Here is a 19993-nt window from a genome sequence, read left to right as displayed (position 1 = left end):
TGTTATATTCTGTAAGAAATCACCTTACTTTGATTAGAATAAAATACAGCTAGGAATAAATTCAGGCAAAATTAACATCTTTACAATATTGAGGGTTTTTTGTTTGTTTGTTTGTTTGTTTTAATTTAAGCCCTCTATATTACTCAGTTACAGCTTGATTCATTTAGGCCTGATACATTCCTGACCATTTTAATTTCTTTGTTTTCTTTCCCACCCCCAGTAACAAAAATGTGTTTTTTTCCTCTGGAATTTCAGTAATAAAGGTAGCTTTAATAAAAAGCTATTTGTGTAAAGCTATAATTTTTTTTCCTTTTTTTTTTAAGTATCAAATTTACATCACAGTAATTCAGCTGTCCCCCTCACACCCCCACTCACTCCCCTCCCCCTTGGTAACCACTAGTCACTTCTCAGTGTCTGAGTCTAATGCTATTTTGTTCCTTCTGTTTTGCTTTGTTTTTATACTCCACAAATAAGTGAAATCATGTGGTACTTGTCTTTCTCCACCTGGCTTGTTTCACTGAGCATAATATCCTCTAGCTCCGTCCATGTTGTTGCAAATGGTAGGATTTGTTTTCTTTTTATGACTGAATAATATTCCATTGTGTAAATGTACCATATCTTCTTTATCCATTCATCTATTATGGACACTTAGGTTGCTTCCATATCTTAGCTATTGCAAACAGTACGGTGAAAACATAGGGGTGCATATCATTTTCTTCAGGTAAATTCTTTGGAGTGGAATTCCTGTGTCAATTGGTATTTCTCTTTTTAGTTTTTGAAGAACCTCCGTACTGCTTTCCACAGTGGTTGCACCAATTTGAAGTTCCACCAACAGTATATGAGGGTTCCTATTTCTCTGCATCCTCACCAGCATTTGTTGTTTCTTTTTTTGGGGGGGTAGTGAGGCTATTTTAATTTTTGCCCCACTACCCAAAAAAATAGAATCCCATTCATATTACAAGTACTTGAGGAATGTATATAATCTCTGTATATATGTTCAGTCTGCCCAGTTTATTGATCTTGGGTTTTGTTTGTTTGTTTTTTTTTAAGTTGATTCTGTCTTGATTTTTTAGGATTATCATCAGCTCTTCCCTTTCAGGGTTTGTGTTCTTTTCTGTTTCATGCTGTATTAGCTATCCAGTGCTGTGTGACAAACTTAGCAACTTAAAACAACAAAATTTATTAAATTCACATTTGCAGATTAGGAATCTGGGTGCAATTTAGCTAGTTGTGTCTCCATTATGATCTCTTATAAGACTGTAGTCAAGGCACCCACTTGTCATCTCGAGTCTTAACTGGGACAAGGTTCTATGTATTTGTTTTCTGATGGTGCGCAACAGGCTTAGTAGCTTTAACACATTTATGATCTCACAGTTTTGTAGGCCAAAACTCTGTACATGGCTCATCTGGATCCTCTGCTCAGATTCTCACAGGTCTGTAGTCAGGGTATCATCCAGGCTGTGTTCTCATCTGGAGACTTAATCAAGAAGAATCCAAGTTCATTCAGGTTGATGGCAGAGTCATGCCATTGTAGGACTGATGTCCTCATTTTTTCGCTAGCTGTCAGCTGGGAGTTAACGTGAGCTCCCTCGGGTTGGGCATCTCATGGGACAGCATCTTGAAGGCCGGCAGGATCATTTGCCCTATTGTTTGTCCCTTTGTTTTGATTTGCACCTTGGGTAAATGGCTATAACCAATTTTTTGCTAGCTTAATTTTATTCCTCCTTTTAGTCTCCGCCAAAAATTATAAAGTATATGCTCACATTAATAACCTTACCTATAAAAACAATTAGCTTGAAGATGACAATGTACAGGATATTCTTAGCTTAGATGCCACCTTTTCCCATCATTCATTATATTTTCTCTTGGGTTCATTTCCTTTTTTCAGTCTTCTTGTGAGTAATAGAGAAGATGGTCAGGGATCATCTCATAGATTGGTACGGTCCTGTTTTACAGGTAAAGAAACACATACTGAGAATGTATTTATCAGGTAATGTTAGCCAGTTAGGTGAATAATTCTCACATCATCTTGCCCTTAAGGAAGAAAAGGAATTTGAATCTTCTTTCAGTCATAGAATATGAGTTTGAGGCCTATAACTCAGACCTTTTCCTGTTGTTCCTTCTATACATAAAATTAATGGATTTTGGCAGCATAAAAATAAGTTTTAAAGAATACCAAATACATAGAGCAGAAATCTCTATTCCTTCCTGCAAATGGAGCACAGGTATACTGTCTCGGTTTGTTTCTTTTTCACATATGTGTACCTAGGGGGGAAAATAACATTTACATATTTTATAATGTATCTGTCTCATCAAAACTGTATTGGCTTGTCAGTCACATGCAAATGCCCTGTTTCCCTCTGCCATCTGTTTCTCTTCTGTCCTCTCCACAATTTCTGCCTTTGTAAACTGCACAGAGGCCAGTAGCTGGCAGAGGTGCAAAGCTTGCCTGCCCCACTTCCACCGTGCTGACTTACAACAGCTCTTGTAAACAACAGTGTTCTCCTTATCACAGCACTTGTCAGTCGATCCTGATTTCCTTTGACATGAAGGATTGATTTCTAAAAAAACAAAAATGACCTCAGAGAAATGTCATAAAACTTTAAATGCTGTTTGTAATGGGGAAGAGAGAAAGCAGCTTTTCCCCACCTCTTTTGCCAGCCACTGATTCTTTGACTTGTGCTACTGAAGGAAAATAATGGAAGAGAATCTCAGATGAATAGAAGCTAAAAGAGAACAGGGAGCCCAGTGCTCTCTCTATGTTCATTATCCTTTTGCATGGAGTGGGGGGGGGGGTTTGGTAGCAGAGTCCTACCAGTGGTGATAAAGCGTTCCTCCTGAATAGAGAGAATCTGCTGCTGTGTGTTTGGGGCCGGGAGGTAGTGTTCCAGCATTTCTCAAACCATACTGCAGAACACACCTGTGAGGTGTTAGTAATTTTTATTTGTTTTAAAAAGAAAGTAAGTGACAGCATCTTACTACGCTGATGGACAATGACTGTGAAGGGATATGTTGGGGGGATGGGGGGACTTGGTGAAGGGAGGGGAGCCTAGTAAACATAATGTCCTTCATGTAATTGTAGATTAATGATACCAAAATAAAAAAAACTTAAAAGAAAGAAAGTGAAATACATATGAAATAAAAATATTTCTGAATGGCCAAATAAGTTTGGGACCTGGCAGCTCCGAGTTTCTGAATTAATTGTTCTAGGATGACACTAGGGCTTCAGTGTTGTAAAAACTTGTTACTGATGTATAATATAAACATAGAAAAGTGTACATTCTTTAATTATATGGCCCAGTGCTTCTTTACAAACCAAACACACCTGTGAAGAAGCAGCCAGATGAAAAGGAAGACTGTAGTGGACTTTACTTTTACATTGGAAGGAATTGCCCAAAGTGACAGTAATTTTATCCCACCAGTGGTATCCACATGCAATTAGAGGGAAGCATGCTCATTACTGTCTGCAGTTTTACTTGCATCCCTTCTTAAAGAGAGAGAAATTTGGACAAATGATTGCTTTCCTTTTTTTGGTCTAAGACATACCTATTATGTGCTGCTAAGAAAGTTACTTAAGCTCTTTGTTCAGAACTTGGCTAATCTGGGAATGATAACAGTACCCACTAAATTTATTTTGAGAATTAAATGAAAAAACTTGAGAAGCCTTAGAGCAGTCTCAAGCTATTAATACCAGTTTGTTAGATCAGTGTATGTAGAAATGTTATCATTAGTTTCTACACATGCCGACTAGAAAGGAGATACTCAAGCAGCTTTCCACCTCTCGTCTGTTGTACAGTTTGCACTTTTTAGAACAGAATCAGCAAACTTTTCTATAAAGTGCCAGAGAATAAATATTTTAGGCTTTGTATGAATCATGTAATCTGTTACAACTGCTCAACTCTGACATTGTAGTACAAAAGCAGCCATAGGCATTACTTAAACGACTGTGGCTGTGTCTTTTTAGAACTTTCCAGACACTGAAATTTCAGTTTGTTAACATTTTCACATGTCATGAAATAGTATTATTTATGTATGTATGTATGTATGTATGTATTTTTTACTCCCCTGTGCCCCCTGCCCCCAATTAAAAAAAAGAATAATTTCTACTTTCTTAGGTTACAGGCCATAATTGGCCCACAGTCCGTCGTTTGCCGGCTCCTTTTTTTTAGAAAAATAGGTGACTATCCTACTTCCACTCACTCAGTCTAACCTTTAAACTGGATATGGAACCCACATTTCTTTTTAATTGTATTCCCCAAACTGAGATTTGTGCCTGTATAGGATAGCATGATATTACTTGCCTGTTTATCCTTACTGTCCTAGGCACTCTCTAAATGCTTTTCAGGAACTTTCATTTAATCCTTGTATAACTCTAATATGAAGTCCTCTCTCTCTCATCTATCAAAGCTGAGGTATTTGAGGCACAGAGAGGTTAAATAATTTGTCCAGGGTTTCATAGCTGGTAAATGATGCAGGACAGATTTGGCCCCTAGCAGTCTAACCCTGGACCTCCAGCTTTTAACCATAGCCCCTTGCTGTAAATGAATTAGAAGAAGAATATTGAAGGTTTTCCTCTAAAACAGAGATTTTTAACTATTTTGTGCTGTATACTACTTTGGCACTTCAGTGAAGCGTATGGATCCTATCTGAAGTATGGTTTAGGAATCAGAATAAAACAGAATTACAACAGAACCCAGTGATACTGAAATATAGTCAATAAAATAATAAACAAACTTTTGATACAGTAATGTGTTTCTTTATTAACTCATTAAATAGCATGCTGTATCAGCAGGTCTAAAGTTCTCAAGATTACTATCTTAATCTTCAAGTATTGCTGATTTTAAGTTTTATTTTGAGGTACTATATAATATCTGTAATGAGGCATAAAAAATATGTGATTTCCTTTGATGAAAAATACAGAAACTACTAAAATTACTGTATTTGTTTCCTACATTCATAATTGAACAGAATGTAAAATTTCAGTTAGTTATAGGTTGGTTCAAATAAAAATGAGTATTTTTCTCAGCCATGTTCATGGACCACCTGAGTTGTATCTATGGACCTCTGCCTTAAAAGGTTTTTTTAAAATCTCAAGTTATTCTGTAGTACAGAATCAGTGTCTTAGGAGTGAAAGGAACCTTATGTATTGTCTGGTACAATTTGGTTATTAACCTGTGAGGAAACCAAGATAAGCTACAGAACTGGTACAAATACCCAGGTGAGCTGACTCCCATTTCCACCCAAGTGCCAACATACTCTCTTGTGATACTTGATCTCACATATAGGTGATCATTTTCTGAATAGCACAGTAGGATTGAGTTGCACGCCTTTGGTTTGATTTTATTTATTTTGTTTAAGAACTTGTTGTGCCTAACATGAATGGAGCTGGAGAACATTATGCTCAGTGAAATAAGCCAGGCGGAGAAAGACAAGTGCCAGATGATTTCCCTCATTCGTGGAGTATAACAACGAAGCAAAACTGAAGGAACAAAACAACAGCAGACTCACAGACTCCAAGAAGGGACTAGCGGTTACCAAAGGGGAGAGGTGTGGGAGGGTGGGTGGGGAGGGAGGGAGAAAGGGATTGAGGGGTATTATGTTTAGGACACATGGTGTGGGGGATCACGGGGAGACCAGCGTAGCACAGAGAAGGCACATAGTGGATCTGTGGCATCTTGCTGCACTGATGGACAGTGACTGCATTGGAGTATGGGTGGGGACTTGATAATATGGGTAAATGTAGTAACGCATTGTTTATTCATGTGAAAACTTCATAAGAGTGTATATCAATAATACCTTAATAAAATTTAAAAAAAGAAACTTGTTATGCCTGAGAGACATTTAGAATTAAGTTGCCATCAACATTTTTTCAGGAATTTGTTCATTCTGTTGCAAGAAAGAATGGTAGGATAGTTCCTCCTCATCCACAGGAGACATGTCCCAAGACCTCCAGTTGGTGCCTGAAACCATAGATAATATACCAAACCCCATATGTACTATGTTTTTTCCATTACATATTCCTGTGATAAAGTTTTATTTATAAAGTAGGCATAGTAAGAGATTTAACAATAATATGAGTAATAGAGCTACTGCAACAATATACTCTAATAAAAGCTATGTGAATATGGTTTCTTTCCGAAAGGCAACCACTAATCTGGTTTTTATCACTGTAGATTTAAGTTTTACCTTATTCTATCTAGAATTGGGTATGAATGGGACCATCCAGCTTCTTTGAGTCAGCATAATGTCCGTGATACTCATTGGTACTGCCGATTGTAGCAATAGTTTATTCCTTTTGGAAGAAAGCAAGTCTAAATTGTATGCCAGTTCTCCTTGTACTGTACTCACCCTTTTTATTCTGGTGGGATCTTCTTCAATGGGAGCCTCTGTGCCTTTGTGCAAATCCCTCCCCTTGAGTGTGAGCAGGACCTGCTCCAAACCAGTAGAATATAGCAGCAGTGATAGAATGTCACTCCCCAGATGACGCTGCATTATGTAAGGCTCCAGCTTGCTATCAGATGCTGTGGAGACTCCCGTCGTTGCTTTGATGAAGTGAGCAGCCATGTTGGTAAAACATGGCTGGGAACTTGAGTGGTCTCCAGGATCCGAGGGCAGCTGCATCACAGCTATATACATTATCTAGTATAAGCCAGGCCAAAAAAATAATGTTGGGCAAGTAAACCAAGTCACAGCATTAGGTACCAGTGATTAGGTAAAACAAGGAAAAGAAAGATAAGTATATGTAGGAAACTTACAAGGAAAATCAAGGTAGTGTGGTTAACACAGCTCAGGAAAATCATACACCTGATGAGGAAGAAAACTATGTAGGGATGAGCAAGAGCAGTAATAACATCTAAGATAGTGATTCTCCAACCTTAGGGAACGTCAGAATCACCTGGAGGACTTAAAAGACATTCCTGGGCCCTCCACCATCTAATTAAATAGGGCCGGGCAGGGCCTGAGAATTTGCATTCTTTATAAGTTCAGGATGTGCTGGTCCAGGACCACCCATGAGGTTTACTAATTGAAGGAACTGTAAATTTTCCGATTCTGAAGTTTGATGGTGGGCACATGGGTTCTTGCTTTATTTTGTTTCACTTTTGGAGATTCTTTGCCCATTTGCCCCCTCAGTATATAGACTTAAAAACAGTTTTGATTTGCTAGTGATGTATTTTTTATGGCTTTTGAAATACTCCTTACTTACTTTTTCTCTTGTATTCTTCCTGGAATTGGAATTCTAGCCAGTTGGTTTTATGGGCCTGCATCAGTAAAAATACTATAGACATTTAAAGTGATTCATTAGCTAGTTGTTCTCTGAACAGCACTTCTTCTTCTTCATTGGGAAGAAGCCTAACATAATTGAGCAGTGAATTGGCATTCAGGAATTCTGGTTTGGTGTTAGCAAAGTGAACACAGGATTGAATCAAACAGTGTCTTGAGCAATGGCTTGAGCAATATAAAAATATCCTTTATTATATGCTCTTTATGATATTTGACACCAAAATAATTTTTTTCTTTTATCATCTTCAGTGAGTACTTTTTAGTCTAGGCTAATTCATACTTTAGTGTGGTGGTCTTTGCTTCACTTTATTTTGGTTTCCACTCTAAGTAGAAATGCGTAACAATTGTAAATTTAACTTAGTGGAGTTAATGATAAGTATCCAACATTCTTAATAGACTCTAAAATAACTTAAAAACAAACATATTTGGTATTTGGGGGTCCCATCTTCCCTCTATAGAAATACTATTTTTATCTTTTTGGGAATTAGAATACTTCTGTTAAATAAGATACAATTTAGATACAATAAAGTACACACAATTTAAGTGTTACAGGCTTCTTTTTTTTTTTTTTTTGACAAATAAATACACCATGCAGTCACCATTTTACTCAAGATGTAAAACATTTCCATCTCCCCATAAAGTGCCCTTTGCATTAAATCTAAGCCCCCCCTCCCCAAAATACCACGCTCCAGGGAATCATGTATCTGATTTTTATCATTGTAGATTAAGTTTTGCCTTACTCTAGAATTTCATGGGAATGGGATCATGCAGTATGTACTCCTGTGTCCATCTTCCTCCAGGCAGCATACTATCTGGGTGATATTCATTGATATTGCTGTTTGTATCAGTAGTTTGTTCCTTTTGTGGGGAAGGGAGTCTAAATTGTATCCCAGTGTAAAAAAAATCAATTTAACTGTATACTAGTTGATCGACTGTGTGTTGCTTCCAGTTTGGGGCTATTATGAATAAGCAGCTATGAACATTTGCATACAATTTTTTGTGGGCATGTGTTTTCTTGGGAATTGCTGTGTCATATGTTAAGAGTGTGTTCAAGAAACTGCTGAACTATTTTCTAAGCAGTTGCTACATTTATATTTCTACTAGCAACATGAACAGAACATTTGCTTCATATATTTGCCAACATTTGTTTTAATTTTACCCAGTTTTTAATTTTATTGATTTCAGTTTTATTAATTTTATGTTATATGCAACATAGTAACTCATTGTGGTTTTAATTTGTATTTCCCTGATGATTAGATAGTTAACGGGTTATGAATATTTTCCACTGATAAGTACCTTGCCTCTCTGTATTTTGAAGAATGGAAAGTTTTGATTTATAGTTGAGGTTCAGTTTATCAGTTTTTTCTACTATGTTTCAGACTTTTTGTTTCATATATAAGAAACTAGGGCCTACCTCAATGTCAAGATTTTCTTCTGTTTTCTTTTATAGTTTTAGCTTTTTGCATTATAATGCCCTTCTTAAAAATTAAAGTTAGTTGATAATACAGTATTATGCTGGTTTTATGATACATTGAGTTAGTGGTTGTAAAAGGTTTTTTTTTTTTTTTTAGGAATATCATATATATATATATACACACACACACATACACATTGTCCTTTTCAGGACTCTCTGCCTTACTCCATTTATATATATTATATCTTAAATTTATATGAATAACATATTGTCTTGAAGTTGAATAGTGTAAATTCTCCAACTTTGATTTTTGTTTTTTTAATTGTTTTGACTATTCCATTGTTGCATTTTGATATAAATTTTAAAATCAGCTTGTCAGTTTCTACCAAAAAAAAAAAAAAAAGCCTGCAAGAGAGAATTGACCTTTTGTGCACTATTGAATTATCCAGACCTTGAACAGGATATGTGTCTCTCCATTGGTTTACCTTATTGATTAAAGGAATATTTTGTAGATTTCAGTGTAATGATATTGGACATCTTTTCATTTCTTCATAGTATGTTTTTGTTATTAAGGTATCATTGATACACAATCTTATGCTCAGTTTTCACATGAGCAACACTGTGGTTACTACATTCCCCCTACTGTCAAGTCCCCAGCACATACTCCATAACCATCACTGTCAATCAGCATAGTAAGATGCTATAGAGTCACTACTTGTGTTCTCTGTGCTATACTTTCTTCCCTGTGCCCCCCTATATTATGTGCACTAATCATAATACCACTTAATCCCCTTATCTCTCCCTTCCTACCCATCCTCCCCAACTTTTTTCCCTTTGGTAACCACTAGTCCATTCTTGGGTTCTGTGAGTCTGCTGCTGTTCTGTTCCTTCAGTTTTTTCTTTGTTGTTATACTCCACAAATGAGGGAAATCATTTGGTACTTGTCTTTCTCTGCCTGACTTATTTCATTGAGCATAATACCCTGTAGCTCCATCCATGTTGTTACAAATAGTAGGATATGTTTTCTTCTTATGGGTGAATAATATTTCTTATGTATATGTACCACATCTTCTTTATCCACTCGTCTACTGATGGACACTTAGGTTGCTTCCATGTCCTGGCTATTGTAAATAGTGCTGCGATTAACAGGGGTGCATGTGTCTTTTTGAATCTGTGATCCTGTTTTCTTAGGGTAAATTCCTAGAAGTGGGATTCCTGGGTCAAATGGTATTTCTATTTTTAGTTTTATGAGGAACCTCTATACTGCTTTCCACAATGGTTGAACTAATTTACATTCCCACTAGCAGTGTAGGAGGGTTCCCCTTTCTCCACTTCCTCACCAGCATTTGTTGGTGCTTGTCTTTTGGATGTTGGCCATCCTAACTGATGTGAGGTGATATCTCATTGTGGTTTTAATTTGCATTTCCCTGATGATGATTGATGTGGAGCATCTTGTCATGTGCCTGTTGGTCATCTGAATTTCTTCTTTGGAGAAGTGTGTTCAGCTCCTCTGCCCATTTTTTAACCAAGTTATTTGCTTTTTGGGTTTCGAGGCATGTGAGCTCTTTATATATTTTGGATGTTCTTCAAAGTATTTTATATTTTTTGATACTATAAATGGAATTATTTAAATCTGTTTATTTTTCAGCTATTTGTTACTAGTATATATAAGTATATAAGATGGCAGTGATTTTTGTGTATTGACTGTGTTCCCACAATATTTGTAAATTCACTTTTTAGTTCTGGTTTTGTTGTAGATTCCTGAGGATTTTATTTGGTCCACAATTAAAAACTTTTGCTTCTTCTAGTCCATTCTGTATCCCTTGTACTTCTCTCTTGTCTTACTGTACTGGCTGAGCCTCAGAGTGATCCTGATCTTAGGGAGAAAGTGTGCCATCTTTCACCATTGAGTGTGATGAAGTTGTGTTCTTCGTATATTGCTGAATTTGGTTCATTAATATTTTGTTGAGAATATTTTTCATATATGTTTCTGAGAAATACTGGTCTCTAATTTTATTTTCTCATAAATCTTTGTTAAGTTTGGTACAAGGGTTGAGAAGTATTCCCTCCTGTTTTCTGAATGGGTTTGCATAATTCCAAACACTTCCTTGTCTCTCTGAAAGAATTGACCACTGAAAGCCTTCAGGTTTGTAGTTTCTTTATGCAAGTTTTTAATTATTATTGATTCACATTCTTTAATAGATTAAGCGGTACAGATACCCTGTTTCTTAAGTCATTTTTGGTAAGTCATTTTAGCATTTTGTTCTAGGAATTTGTATTTTATCTACATTCTTGAATTTATAATGCTGTTCATAATCTCTTATCCATTTATTATGTTTGATACTACAGTGATATCTCCACTTTCATTCCTGATACTGTAATTTGTTCTTTGTCCCTCTATGTTCTTTCTACAGATTTTTCGACTTTTCACATGCTATTAAGGAACTTTTTTTAGGTACATAAAATGCACAAATCTTAGTATACAGCTTGATGAATTTTTGCTTGTGTATACAATTGTCTAACCATTGCCCAGATGAAGGTAATCAAACATTAGTTTTCTTTCTCCCTCACCTATTTCACTCATCTCCCAACCACCCTCCTCCGTGGCAACCGCCAGTGTGTTCCCTGTAACCGAGTCTGTTGCTGTTCTCTTTGTTAATCTGTCTTGTGAAATCATACAGTATTTGTCTTTCTTTCTCTTACTTCATTTATCATAATTCTTCAGGTCTGTTCCATGCTTTTGCAAATAGCAAGATTTCATTCCTTTTTATGACTGGGTAATATTACATTGTATATATGCACCACATCATCTTTATCCATTCATCTACTGATGGGATACTTGGCTTGCTTCTATAGCTTGGCTATTGTAAATAATACTGTGATAAACATAGGAATGCGTATATGTTTTCTAATTAGTGATTTTGTTTTCTTCGGGTCTATTCCTGAAGTGGAATTGGTGGATCTTATGGTACTTCTATTTTTAGTTTTTTGAGAAACCTCCATACTGCTTTGCATAGTGGATATGGCAATTTGCAGTCCCACCAACAGTGTATGGAAGGTTCCCTTTTCTCTGCATCCTCACCAACACTTGTTACTTCTTGTCTTGTTGGTATTAGCAGTTGTGACAGTGTGAGGTGACATTTCATTGTGGTTTGGATTTGCATTTCCCTGATAATGATATTGAGCACCTCTTGTGTCAGCTGTGTGTTTGTGTATCCTTGGGAAAATGTCTCTTCAGGTCCTCTGCCCATTTTTTAATCTAATTACTTGGGGCTTTTTTGGTATTCAGTTATGTGTTCTTTATATATTTTGGATGCTAGTCCCTTATTGGATAAATCATTTGCAAATATATTCTCCTATACAGTGGGTTGCCTTTTTGTTTTGTTGGTTTCCTTCGTTGTGCAGAAGCCTTTTAGTTTTATGTAGTCCTACTTGTTTATAATTTTGCTTTTTCCCTTGCCTGGGGTAGACATATCCAGAAAAAAATTACTAATCTGATGTTCAAGAGTGTGCTGCTTATGTTTCTTTTAGGAGTGCTATGGTTTCAGGTCTTGTATTTAGGCCTTTAATCCATTTTGAGTTTATTTTTGGGTATGGTGTAAGGCAGTATGTAGCTGCCAATTTTCCCAACACCATTTATTGAAAAGACTGTCTTTTTCCCATTGTATATTCTTGCCTCCTTTGTCAAATATTAATTGACCATATAGGTATGGGCTTATTTCCAGGATCTCTATTTTGTTCTATTTGTCTATGGGTCTGTTCTTGTGCCAGTACCATACCATTTTGATTACTGTAGCTTTGTAGTAAATTTGGAAATCAGGGAGTGTGATACCCCCAGCTTTGTTCCTCTTTCTCAACATTGCTTTGGCTTTTTAGTTTGTTTTGTGGTTCCATACAAATTTAGGATTATTTGCTCTAGTTCTATGAAAAATGTCATTTATATTTTGATTGAGATTGCATTGAATCTGTAGATTGCTTTGGGCAGCATGGCCATTTTAACAATATTAATTCTTATTCTTCATGAAATAGCTTTCCATTTATTTGTGTGTTCAGTTTCTTTTATTGGTGTCTTACAGTTTTCTGAGTACAGGTCTTTCACTTCAGCTAGGTTCCTAGGTATTTTATTCTTTTTGATGCTATTGTAAATAAGTTGATTTCTTAGTTTTTCTTTAATTTAGGTCATTTTTTGTATATGTAGAAATACAACAGATTTCTGTATATTGATTTTGTTTCCTGCAGCTTTATTGAATTCGTGTATTAATTCTAAGTTTCTTGGTGGAGTGTTTAGGGTTTTCTATGTACAATATCATGTCATCTGCAAATAGTGATAGTTTAACTTTTTCCGTACCTATTTGGATGTCTTATTTCTTTTATTTGTCTGATGATCACCATGCCTAGGCCTTCCAGCACTATGTTGAATAAAAGTGGGGAGATTAGGTGTCCTTGCCTTGTTCCTGATCTTAGAGAAAAACCTGTCCAGCTTTTCACCACTAAGTATGATGTTAGAGTATCATAAATGGCCTTTATTGTGTTGAGATATGTCCCTCTGTGCCCACTTTGTTGAGAGTTTTTGTCATGAATGGATGCTGGATTTTGTCAAATGCTTCTTCAGCATCTATTGAGATCATACAGTTTTTATCTCTCATTTTTAAACAATGGTATATCACATTGATTGATTTGCAGATTTGGGCCAACTATGCACCCCAGGAATAAATCCCACTTGGTTCTTGGTGAATGATCCTTTCAATGAATTTTTTAATTTGGTGAATTTTTTAATTCAGTTTGCTGATATTTTATTGAGGATTTTTGCATCTATGTTCGTTAGAGATACTGGTCTGTCATTTTCTTTGTTGTGGCATCTTTGTTTTTGGTACCAAGATGATGTTCTCATAGAATGAACTTGGAATCTTTTCTTCCTCTTTAATTTTTTGAATTCATTTGAGAAGGATAGGTATTGATACTCCTTTATATGTTTGGTAGAATTCTTCTGTGAAGCCATCTGGTCCTGAACTTTTTTGTTGGGAATTTTTTGATTACCTCTTTAATTTTATAACTAGTAATCCATCTGTTCAGATTTTCTGTCTCTTGCGGGTTCAGTCTTAGGAGATTACATTGTTTATAGGAATTTATCCATTTCTTACAGCTTTTCTAATTTGTTAGCATATAATTTTCATAGTAATCTCTTAAAATTGTATTTCTGTGATGTTTTCAGATCTACTCTGGTGTTAATGCTCATTCTGCCTGCTATATCATTTTCTATCCTTTTACTGTTTGTATATTTAAATTGTCTTATATATGATATAGTTGGTCTTGCTTTTTTTTTTTCCACTCAGTTGACAATTTCTGCCTTTTACTGGAGATGTTTAGTCCATTTACATTTAATGCAGTTACTGATATCTTTGGTTTTCTGTTTGTTCCACTAGGGTTTTCCTTTAGTGTACAATTCATTGGCTTCTAGTATATTCACAAATTGTGTAATCATCACTACTATCTAATACTAGAACATTTTTATCACCTCCCAAAAGACACCTCATACCCATTGACATACACTTCCCATTTATTCCAATCACCAGTCCCAGGCAACTACTGATCTGCTTCCTAATTCTGCATTTTTTACTCTTCTAGGTACCTCTTTTAAGGGAAATCATATGTCCTTTTTGTGTCTGGCTTCTTTCACTTAGCATAATATTTTCAAGGTTCACCCACATTGTAACTTGAATCAAGCACTTCATTCCATTTTATGGCCGAAAAATATTCTGTTGGGTAGGTAATACATTTTATAAAGTTTCTTCTCTCTTTGAAAAACAAAAGATTTAATTTCTTATTTGCCTAATGCCCTCTAATTTTTTTTCCTCTAATATTTCCTGTGACTTTTTCTACACATATAATTACCATGGATTTTAAGTCAACATGGGAGCATGCCTCTAAAAATTGTATTGGCACATAATTCTTTAGAGCTCTTCTGCTTAGTGAGAAAAAAACTTTGAAGTCAAGCATTAGGTGAAATTATATCTAGATTCTTTAATAGTTGAGATACAGAATAACCGTCTGATAATTAAACAGCACTTTATTAATATACAAGGCATATTTAGGTACTAATCAAAATGCAGCTTTAAAATTGCCAAACTCCAAAACAGAAAAAATTTAAGTTGCCACCAAACTGTCATAAATGTGTCCTATAGAAAAACTGTCTTCAAAATTTAGAATATGGTATTTTGTAACAGGCCCTGAAGTTCATGTCTGACAGAATATAAAATTACAGTTGCGTACTGGATTAACTGCTCATGCTCTGGAGAAGTTTTTTCCACCTTTGCATCTCAACCTGAAATATTAGGCTAGACTGACACTGAGTTTCTTCTCTGCCTTCTAAGCTGTGGACCTATTTTGAACTGAATATTAAAGAATTTTTGTCTTTGGGGCCATTTGGTCAGGCCTCAAACATTCCACAGCTACTTGGAGGACATCATCAACTACCGCTGGGAGCTTGAAGAAGGCAAGCCCAACCCTCTGAGAGAAGCCAGTTTCCAAGACCTGCCTCTTCGCACTCGTGTGGAGATCCTGCACCGCCTATGTGATTATCGGCTAGATGCAGATGATGTCTTCGATCTTCTCAAGGTGCTTAACTGGCAAGCCCTTTCCCTAGAGCAAGAAAAGCTGGTAATCTGGACATAAAAATCTGAAGTTATTAGGAGAAGTCAGAGTTTGGCTTTTGTGTTACTAGTCTTGGGACACTTAAACATGCCAGTATATATAAAACCATGAGCACTGTAGCCAAGGGAATACAGACATATATGACTGCATATTGTTTTTGTTTAATTTCTAGGCTGGTTTTGTCTTCCTTTACATGCACTAAGTCCCAGCTGACACAGGAATAGTCAGAGGCACCTATTTGTTCTTCCTGTCATTAGCCATAATTGGAACTCAGTTATCCACAGAATTTTTTCCCATGGTCTAAAATTTGATTTAGCATAATTGAAATATTTAAGGAAAGCTCCAAGGATTTTAAACCATATATGAAAGTGAAGTACACTCCTACTGTACATATCCATGCACATGTCAAAAGTTATGTTGGAGAGGGGAGGTGTAGTTACTCTGTTATCCTTTTGTTATCTATTGAGAAGTCTGTCTCAGAGGGAGGGCAGGGGCTCTTGCTCCTCTCTCACAGGGAGGTCAGTTTCTAATCCTGTTTGGTCAGAAATGATTAAATGTGTTGATGACTTCTCAGTTCAGCACAGCCCATGACACAGTATAAAAGTCATTGTGCAGTTTAGCCCAGTGTTTGCTGATTCAAGGACTTCAGTAGCAGTGGCAGTACAAGACCCTGGGGTAAAGTGAGAAGCACTTTGCAGGGTCCCATCTGGAATAAGAGGTTGCTGGAGGTCCTGTCCTGCTGGAGCTATAGTAGAGGATCCTGTGGGACAAAGCTTTCACAACATTGGATTCTCCTCTATTATAATTGTCTTTTCCTTGATGGGCACTCACATGACCAGTCCAGACCAGATAGATAATACACTTACCAAACTCCTTTTGGTTTCTCTTTTTGGTGAAATGGGACAGTGATGGGTATGGGAAACATTTGAAATGTTTCCATATCCTGTTCTGCAAAGAAAGTACCATCTTCTCACTTTATGTGTGTTTGATTGCCCTAATTGAAAATCATGTAAGATGCTTGAACATTCTTAAATGTCAGAGATAAATGAGTATAAACTTTAAATCCTCATTTTCATGTTCTCCTATTTTGTCTTGCTCCCCATCCCCATTTCTCCACACCTTTTTTCCCTAGGGTCTGGATGCGGACAGTCTCCGAGTGGAACCACTGGGTGAAGATAATTCCGGGGCGCTCTACTGGTATTTCTACGGAACGCGAATGTACAAGGAGGACCCAGTGCAGGGAGAATCCCATGGGGAACCCTCTCTGAGCAGGTATATTGTCTGAGGTCTGTGATGGCTACTGCACAGAAGTTATTAGAATCACATATATCAGAATTTTACAGCACAAAATTGTTTCTCATATGAAGGAATTAGCTGTAACAACATGCCTGCAAAGAGATAACAAGGAGTTATTTCATACAAAAGTAAAAAAGAATTAATTTTGTAGTCTTCTGCTACCAGAGTGGTGAAAGATGTCACTCTGATAGGAGGGAGATTCCAAGAGTACTAGTCCCCCCTCACCATGGACTGTGCCGTACAGCAGGGCTTTTTAGCAGCACTGTCATTTCACTGCAACCGTTTTCCTCTCATAATCAATTCTTGAGGACTCCTTTTGTCTACTGGAACTGATGATCTGCTCTATCAGTACAGGACCAGAATTCTTGACCTTACAGAATGCCTGAAATGTAAGCCTTACCAAATGCTTCCTAAATGAGGAAAATGTATCCTTTCCGTAGCAGCCCAGGACAGTGCTAATCTTGTTCATTTGAACTTTCTTATTACTGGGAGCAGTGCTCACTATTAAGAAGAAAGTGTTAGGTCTTCCTCAGGTTTTAATGTATGTAAATTGTCTGTTGTAATGCAATCTATTGCATTGTAAAATGTCCATTTTCCTTGTTCCATATCCTAATAAAGGAAGACGGGAAGTTGTCCTCCTTCCTCGTGACTGCTGCATTTAAACATTTAATCCTTAGTGACCTCATGGCCAGAAAAACTATAATTACTAACTTAGAAATCATGTAACATGTCACTCCTCTGGCAGAACATTTTATTTAATAAACTTTTATTTCTTAGGGTAAGTGAAGGACAGAAGAATGTCTCAAGTGTTCCTGGGAAAACAGGGAAAAGAAGAGGGAGACCCCCAAAACGGAAGAAACTACAAGAGGAGATTATAGGGAGGTAAGACGTTGTTAGCCTGTGATCATCATTTCCTTTGTTCCTGGATCAGAATCCTCATAAATTATTGAGTATACACCAGGGAACCAGAAAGCACTGGCTGCTTGACCTCTACTAGAATGCCTATCCTCTGCGCACCCGTAGTGTCAGTGGATAGCGGGTGTACTGACAGTAACAAGAATTAAATGGAACAAGACAGTGATGATTGTTGACTAAGAGTCAACATTTTAATAGGATTCAGTATATCAGATAAGAGTTTAGAGCTAATTCTTTCCTATTGAGATTTTAGTGGCAAACATGCTTTATTTTGTTTAGAATACAGTTAGTTCCATGCAATAAAGAAAAGGTAGGATATTAAACATTTTTATAGTCTTTATTGTTTAAATTTGGAAAAAAATAAAGATTATCTTTTAGGAAATTCTACTCATAGTAAGAGTTTTCAGAATCTGACCTATACTGTATAAAAATACTTTTACTTAAGGATCTTGAGTTAGGAAGTTAAGTCATACATAGTCTTAAAAATTCTAGTAACAGAGGACCAACCACTTCTTCCCTCTAAATTTTAGAACTAAATAATCTAAATGCTTGAAGTAGCTTGATTTCGCTGTGTTGCTTATTAACCACTAAGAAGTATTTCTAGGAATCAAATTATGGATAAATCGATTTGATTTTGTTTTATACTTAAGAATCAGTGTTTCACTTCACTTTCCAGAAATTTGATGACAAATTAATAGCTTTCCTGTCAGTGTTTGTGAGAAATGTCCTATAAATGTGTCCGTACACACAATACCTGCTTCTGGATTTTGTTAGTGACCTATACCTGCTTAAGTATTCAGAAAGCTGTTTATACATCCCCATGTCCTTCTAAGCAGCAACAATTAAAGTGCCTTAGTGTTGGGAATATAGGATCATTTTAACATACATGGACTTGTGCTACCCTCTACTGGTGATTTTATTCTTTAGAGCTCTATATCCAAAACTGTATTTAAATATTTTTAAATTAAATAGAATCTAAAATTCGGTTTCTCATTCCCACCAGCCACATTTCAGGTGCTTGGTAGCCACATGTAGTTCTTGGCTTCCGTGTTCATAGCAACAATGTAAAAACATCGCCATCCTCACAGAAGGGTGTGTGGAACAGCTGATAATTGAAAACAGACCAGATCCATGGAGAATGTCCTGTATGATTCAGGGATACCAATGACAGTGAGACTTAACGCTATTGTGCTGACCACTTCTATTCTGTTTTATGACTTAATTACTGACATCCTTATAAGGTAGACATTCTCAACAGCCCCATTGTACAGGCAAGTTCATTAACTTTCCCACAGTCATATGGTAAGTGGCAAGCCTGATTTCAGAGCCTAGGTTCTTAATGTCTACCTTATATGAGGTTGAATTAACTGTGCCTTATCTTCAGTGTAGCCCTGAGTCAAGGAGGAGGACATTGGAATCCCTGTAGTTCTTTTTTTCTTATCATTTAACTTAACACTTACCTCCTGTTTGATTTTTTAAAACTGTTCTAAAAATTAAGTTTTCCTATGCATTGATATTACCATTACATTTGGTTCCTGTACATCAGTCCGTCTCTGAATCGACACAGCTGTATCCTGTGTTCATTTACTCAGTAGAGTCATTCCACCTCCTGACCTTGCCCACTGATGCACATACACATTCCTTGTATTAAGTTAATTGGGTCTACCTTACGGGGGAAGCACAGAATAATATTGGATATGTCTCTGTTTTAATTGGTGCCTCCTTTTCCTGTGTTTCAGTGAAAAGCAGGAAGAAAAGTCCTTGGCATCTGAGCCACAGACAAGAAATGGTAATGACCTTGGCTGGAGTTCAGAAAGGGTTTATATGTGATTGATTTATATTATGGCGGTGACTCTGTCATTTCCAGAGCACAGGAAGCAGTTAAGATTATTACCTCTCACCCTCATCATTTCTCCCTCTCACATATTACCCTGTGCTGTTTCTCCATGGGATAGGTTGCTGGAGGTGAGGAATAGGTCTCTTCACCTGTGCTGTTACCAGGGCTCAGTGTAGTAGACACCTGAATATTCGGTTGAATGAGCAACTTCAAAGTGCTGTCTTCTTCCTCATGTAAAATGCTATATAAGAGAGAGTATACTAGTTGCCCACACAGATTTCAGTTGTAATCCAAATTACATAAAATTGGGGGAAGGTATCAGTTTGTAATACCTGAACATAAATGAAACAAGACTGCAAAAGCTCAAATTAAAACATTTGCAGGAAAAGTAAATAAATAGATTTAAGCTATTAAATCTGTCTTATAAAGGTTGTGAACAGAGATAATAACTGGAAAGTCAAAAGTATTCATTATCAGCTTTAAAATTAAAAAGTAATAAATAGGTCTTTCTTTTTTCTGATTCCCTGGTTCTGTTTGTGACCCAGGGTAAAAAGGAATTGAGAATAAATAGGAAAAAGGGTCCTAGTGGGGTCTACTTA

The 19993-nt window shown here is 36.5% G+C and overlaps 1 protein-coding gene across 4 annotated transcripts in view; it reads left to right on the top strand.

Moving 5' to 3' along the window:
• The window catches only part of LOC118935839 (chromatin remodeling regulator CECR2), a 216767-nt gene that overhangs the window by 153174 nt on the left and 43600 nt on the right, over positions 1-19993 (top strand). For all 4 annotated transcript variants that reach the window (XR_008993900.1, XM_057492554.1, XM_057492555.1 and 1 more), the window contains exons 3-6: positions 15127-15310; positions 16479-16618; positions 17420-17524; positions 19297-19346. Coding sequence is in view for 3 of the 4 variants with exons in the window: in XM_057492554.1 (XP_057348537.1) it covers positions 15127-15310; positions 16479-16618; positions 17420-17524; positions 19297-19346 (479 nt within the window). In the remaining variant the exon portion in view is untranslated. The remainder of the gene's footprint in view (positions 1-15126; positions 15311-16478; positions 16619-17419; positions 17525-19296; positions 19347-19993) is intronic.

The sequence above is a fragment of the Manis pentadactyla genome, chromosome 14, assembly GCF_030020395.1.
Source record: "Manis pentadactyla isolate mManPen7 chromosome 14, mManPen7.hap1, whole genome shotgun sequence".
NCBI lineage: Eukaryota > Metazoa > Chordata > Mammalia > Pholidota > Manidae > Manis > Manis pentadactyla.
Note: the sequence above shows the minus strand (reverse complement) of the source record. Positions and strands in the feature narration are given on the sequence as shown.